Source organism: Spea bombifrons, chromosome 1, assembly GCF_027358695.1.
Source record: "Spea bombifrons isolate aSpeBom1 chromosome 1, aSpeBom1.2.pri, whole genome shotgun sequence".
In the NCBI taxonomy this organism is placed as follows: Eukaryota; Metazoa; Chordata; class Amphibia; order Anura; family Pelobatidae; genus Spea; species Spea bombifrons.
Window position 1 is genome coordinate 131730998 of NC_071087.1, and position 6361 is coordinate 131737358.

The 6361-nt window shown below is 42.8% G+C and overlaps 1 protein-coding gene across 2 annotated transcripts in view; it reads right to left on the reverse strand.

Annotated features, from left to right (window-relative positions):
• SNX2 (sorting nexin 2) overlaps positions 1 to 3497 on the reverse strand; it is a 20524-nt gene extending 17027 nt beyond the window's left edge. For both annotated transcript variants that reach the window (XR_008355303.1, XM_053473992.1), the window contains exon 1: positions 3341 to 3497. Coding sequence is in view for 1 of the 2 variants with exons in the window: in XM_053473992.1 (XP_053329967.1) it covers positions 3341 to 3448 (108 nt within the window). In the remaining variant the exon portion in view is untranslated. The remainder of the gene's footprint in view (positions 1 to 3340) is intronic.
• Between the last annotated feature and the right edge of the window lie 2864 nt (positions 3498 to 6361).

The window sequence follows — 6361 nt, forward strand, 5'->3', positions numbered from 1 at the left end:
AACCCCTAAATGCCGCGATCGCGGCATTGAAGGGGTTAACGCTGCACTGTCGCTCTCATGGAGCGATCAGGCAGCAGGGGGGTGTTGGGTCAGGTCCCCACACTTGTGTGGGGACCCAATCAACACACAACCCCCTTCCCTGAAGCTGCCTGTGGCAGCTGAAAACACGATTGCTGGTTTTGCAGCAACCGCGTTTTCAGCCTACAGGCTCACTCCGTGGGAGTGATCTCAGGCTCGGGGGCGGGCTCGGAAGTGGCTGTGCTGTCTGCCCAGACTCCTGGGCAGACAGCAGCGCCCCCGTGTGGTGACTCAGCCTCTTACATCCACAATTTTTTCTGGATGTAAGAGGCTGACAAAACCTAGGTGCCAGGACAAAATTCTCTGTCGCCATGGCGACCTGGCGCCTGGGATTTGTCGAGCCCTGTACTATATAGTTTTTCTACATCATCGTTTCTATAATGCTCGTATTTTATTGGGAGTGCAGACTGTGATCATGAGACCTTAAAAGGCTTTTTAGGGCTTACTCATTATGGTAGGGCTTGTGCAATTCTAGAAGCTAAGGAACACCTAGCATTAATATCATCTTTTTAGAATATTTAGATATAATTCCTTGACTGAGCTGTTCTCTTTAATGGCATATAAATATGTCTGTCGACATTCATGTTGTTAATAGTTCAGCTTGGTCTAATCACAGTAATGACCGGTGACATACTCAGATCAAACAGGGGCCAAAAGAACATTTGCACATTTTTCGCCCTGCAACTACTTTGTAGCACGTCTCCAATGTCCACACACAAAAAAAATGAATATCAACAATGAACTCCACAGCCAAAAGCTGTAATTTGTTTTTAAAAAGGAAACATTTTTTATGCAATTGATAGCTCTACGGCCCATTCACAGAGTCTTCCCCCATATGTATTTGCCCCTTCCCTGCATGTGACGTCAACTTCCAGTCAGCTCCAGTGCCAGCTTGGCAAATGCTGCAGGCCCCCGTTAGCATGCTTAGCAAGCGCTTCCATTGATTTAAATGGGAGAGCTTTGCCACTGCTGATAGGTTGCTCCAAGCAGCCAGTTAGTTGTTAGCAGCTCCAGCAGCAGGGCTGCAACTTCTAGGTCTGCTTTATTTTTTTCAGTTTTGGAAGAATGCATATTAAACCACACTTTAATATGCATTCTTCTTTAATTTAATGCATTCAGTAAACCGCCCCTTCAACCTTTCCAAGACAAAGGCATTATACAATGATAGTTTATTGCGTCATAAACCCTACTGGCAACATAACAGTTCATTAATTTCATATGTATCTGTAAATAAAATGCCCAACATACAAAGGAAAACTGGCTGCTGCAAACCAACCTGGATCGAATAGCATTTCTTCAGCTAATTTATAAAGCCAACTTTTGCCTGGAATGGTCCTTTGATATGGAATAGATTAGGCACCAGTGACAGAGGGAAATACTACACATTGGGTTAATCAACAAGTGAAACGGTGCTTTATCACAATACTGATTTAATATACAGGAAGATTTAATAATCTAAATGCGTAGCAACGAGTAGAGAGCTACGGGAACGACTGCACTTCTCACAATGAAACTGTGCCAGCTTAAAGGGGAGGGGAGGTTACGGAAAAACAAGGAAGAGGTATTCAGCAACTCAGGACTTTATTTCTAAAGGACGATACTCCACCCCTTTGCTGTTCGGCCTCATGACACTGCCTATAACAATATTAATATAGATATCACACAACAGATCTCCTGCCTGGCACTCTAACGCACAAATAGTGATGGTTAAATTACATGCTTAGTAAGTACAGAGGGGTATACTGTATTTACTAAAGGGAGTGCTTACAGGAGAGGTTGCAAAAGGGTTTTGTTTTCAACTTTTTTTTATTTATTTTTTTTTATTATCACCATGGTTCAAATGCTCTGCTGTGTAGAAAAATAAAACTGCCAAAATGTGAGATCCAAGATGGATCTCAGATCCCATTTATTTCTTCAGGGGCCACACTCCTCGAAAAGGGATATGCATCCCCTTCTTTCCCTCCTCGATCTAAAGCCATGTGGGAGAGCCGGACCTGCTCCCCACTAGGACCACTGAAATCTTTGACAGAGGGAGGCTGCCACCCATAAGGGCCACCTGGCTGCTTCCTCACCAAAAAAAACCCAGACCTTTTAGGGAACCCGGTTCCACCACAGCATTTCCGGTGTCAATTCTATGCGCTCTATTTATATATAAAGAAAAGGGGGGGGGGGACACATACTCTGTCATACAGCGCAACTGTCAAAAAAACTAGATACAAAGTGCTCCATATGAAGCCCCAGCCCTTCAACTTCCTTACTTCCCATTACGAAGGGCCAAAACTAGTAGCTTTCTCAATTAGGAAGTCCTGAGCTGGTCCTTTATAATATATAACTGAATGTTAAGGAGACTAACTCAATGGTTTAACCATACATTATACAGGACCACCGATGACCTTCCTTCAGCAGAAGTTCACTGGGACTGCCTCTTCATAATGGAAGTCAAGCTGTTAAAAACTTTTGAAACTCTCTGTAAAGTCTCCATATCGTGAATTGACCCCAAAGGGGTATGAAGTGAAGTTGGCAGGAGTACAGATTTCTTGGAAAAAAAGGAAATGACTAAAACATACATAAAACTGAATGTGAATAACAAAAGGCAAGGAAAACAGCCAGGCACAAGCAGCAACAACCCATTGGGCTGCAGGACTGAGCGGACACGAGTTGATGAATAATTTACACCTCGGACAATCAACCTGTTAAGTCAGCCTTTCTTGGAAACTGTACCCGGTGATAGGTGATGGTGCGCGACACCTGTACTGTGCGGCTACAAACAAGCAGGCATTCTAAGCCTAACACAGGTGCTAAGACTATAAAACAAGTGCTGCAGGTCTCTTCCTCATCATCATCACCACCACCACCACCACCACCTCCTCCTCCTCCTCTGTGGCAAGGCTCTGTGGCAGAATATTAACATGGGAGTTACCTGCAGAAGAATGTTTACTAAACAGTGACTTTACATGTGACACATTGCAGTGCAGCCACTCTGCTTTATGAAGTCTGTTAAGCGTGTGGCTGGGAGGGGGCATGTAAGAAAGGATGCTTTGTAATGATCCAAAAGGGGGGATTATGCGATTAGAGGCTGTCACTCACACAGAGGCAGAAGGGTTTATAAATGAAAAGTCACGCCAATGCGAAGTATAGAAAAGCCACAGGCCTATTTCGTGTCACTAGGATTCCCCAGGGGGGAAATGAGGAAAAACAGCTCAGAGAAGAGCGAGCGGCGTAGGACAGCAGGGAGGTTGGCGTTAGAGGAATGTGCCCTCACCTCCATGGTGGACACGGTGCTGGTGAAGAGGTCCTCGCCGTCTTCCAGCTCCTCAAAATCAGTCTGTCTCCCTTCCCCAAGCGGTGGGGGCTCCCTCTCTGCTGCCATCTTGCTTCCAACTGTCACTGCGGCTCCTCCCTCCTTCCTGCTCGCAGTGTCATGTTCAAGCGCGTGACTCGCTCCAAGGGAAGGGGGTGTCAACCTACCATGGCATGCTACCAATCAGAGAAGTAGTAGGAATGGAGCGCAATGCGGCCATCTTTGTTTTGGGTAAAATTTGCCCAGAGATGCGTGTAGGCTTCTGTAACTAAATGCAACATCAAATATAAATAACGTTTTAATAAACACAATTCCTAGAACATTTTTTTTGCAAAAGCTATTACACATTCCTTTTTTTGTCCAGAAACTGTGAATTGTTAATTTGTAAGGTTGTTGTCATATGAACTGAAAATGCTTCTTAAAAGTTCCTTTATTGTTTTCCATTTGATTAAACCTTAATGATATTTGCTAAAGTTAGCATGCTAGAGTGTGCAATTGATGTATTGTCTGAATGGAACAGCACCTTTAACATGAAACTTGGTTAGTCATCAATAAATGTTGCCATATTCTAAATTGCATGAACTAAAGAAAATGTGATCCAATGAATGTAAGGAGCCCAAAGCTTTACTTAGCCCAAACTTAAATGTTGGTAGTCAGTATGTTCTCCACCAGGTTCCATCACAAACCCAATCTCTTGGAATAGGGCCTTAACAAATTCTTAAACAAGCTAATGTCAAGCTCAATGTCTTTTAATAGTAAAATACCTTTTGCTATCTCTCCCTTGACTGCATCTTTCAGAACTGATCCAAAATGTTCAGGGCCATTCAGATTTGGAATAATGTTAATTTCCCTCTGGCACAACAAATTTATGTTTGATTTTCCCTGAAACAAAACACCTACTTGTGAGAAAGGCGTATTTTATTTGGCTTGAATGTGTTGTTAGGGTCTCTTGGAAAATGAAAAACGATAGCATCCAGGATGATGTCTCACATTACTAATGTAAGATTTTCTTGTGATGAAACACGAGTATGCCGATACAGTCTGGTATGTTGACGGTTCTTGGAATCACTCATTAAGTTGAATACACATACGTCCAGGGCTTTCTGCCTCCAGAATCATTGCAGCTATTTCTGCATCCTTGTTGATAAAGAGGCCTTCCCAATAAGTGACTGCTTGTTCCTCCTCATCTCAGATAGGCCATTCTACGATGGGGTGATACGCACATTGCCATGGACTATACTTGTGGTAGTTGATATGTACAGCAAATTCAGATTGCCTACCTCGCATGAGATCTTCATGAAGAAGATTGTCCGTCTACTTGGCCAACCAAAACCAATTACTTTGAATAAATAAGTTTATCTCTCGTTTCTGCAGATCGTTGTGTCTTCATGTGGGTATAGAGTTGCACATCTCCTCTGCTTACCATCTGCAAACCCAATGGTCAAAGGGAGAAAGCTAATCAACGCATTTCATTTGTTCCTGTTAAAACCCATGACCAGAAACCGTTTCTCCAGAAACTTCATCAGAATTGTATACGTTCTAGGGCCGCACTCATTTTTCACTGTGAGAAAATATGGTGTTTAATAAGATATGCAGATTAAGATAAAGTAAATGACACAAAACCTTTACTTTTCCTCTCACTGATTACTGGGCCTAGAAAGTTTTGTGACTACAAATAAAGGATTCTGGATAAGTAAAAATGAAATATGTACAAATGAATTGTACAAAAAATGTAATAACAATGTTTATATATATATATATATATATATATATATTATGATTGTTAACCGCAATCTCAGGCATACCCAAATTCCAGCATGTACTGGTTGGCTGGGCATGATAGGAGTGTGATTGCTGTCAACAGTCATATATAAATTAATATTGTTATTGTATTTTTTTTGTCCGATTTTGGTGTGTTAACCACACTTTTATTAAAAGTAAGTAACACACCACAATTGGACAAAAAAAATTCAACAGTATGACTTGGCATGATAGGAGTGTGATTGCTAACAGCAATCACACTCCTACCATACCCAAGCAACTAGTAAATGCTGGAACCTAGGCATAATGGGACTGTGATTGCTGTTAGCAATCACACTCCTATCATGCCAAGTCAGCCAGTACATGCTGGTACAGGGTGGATGTAAGTGATGTGCAGACCCCATACTGCTGGCAGCATCAAAACACAAGGGGGCAGCTAGCCAGGTTTCAGCATGTACTGGCTGACTTGGCATGATAGGAGTGTGATTGCTAACAGCAATCGCAGTCCCATCATGCCTAGGTTCCAGCACTTACACATCCATGCTATCACACACACACACACTAATTCATTCATATACTCATTTGTTCACAGATTCATTCCCTCAATCACGCATACTCATTCAAACACCCTCCCCAACCCCCTTACCTGCACTGCAGCTCTCTCAATGCCGCTCGCACGCGGCCTCCCTCTGCGTTCTCTTGTATTGCACAGAGGAAGCAGGACTGAAGCAGAGTCATGTGATATCACGTACATTCACGTGACTGTGTTCCGCTTCCTCTGTGCAGTACAAAAGACCCTCCCACAGCTAAGTAGCAGGGCTCTGGTGATCCCGGTTGCCCTGGCTGCCGATCTCACGCGGGCCGCAACTCGAGGTCCCGCAAGTCGCATTTGGCCCAGGGGCCGCATGTTGGATGCCCCTGCTCTATGGAGAAGAGAAAACGTTTCAAATGGGGGTGATACACTAGATTGTAAGTTCCTGCGGGAACAGGGCCCTCCATTCCTCTTGTATCTGCTTGTCATTTTGTACTTGTTGTTATCTGTAAAATTTTTACCTTGTACAGCGCTGCGGAATCTGTGCTTTATAAATAAAATATAATAATAATAATAATAAAATAGATAGTGGTTGTCTCACCTGTCTGTCTGTGATAAATGTTTTATATATTTATACAGAATAAAACTAAAAACATGGCCTGGGTAATTAAGTACATACTTTGGAAAAC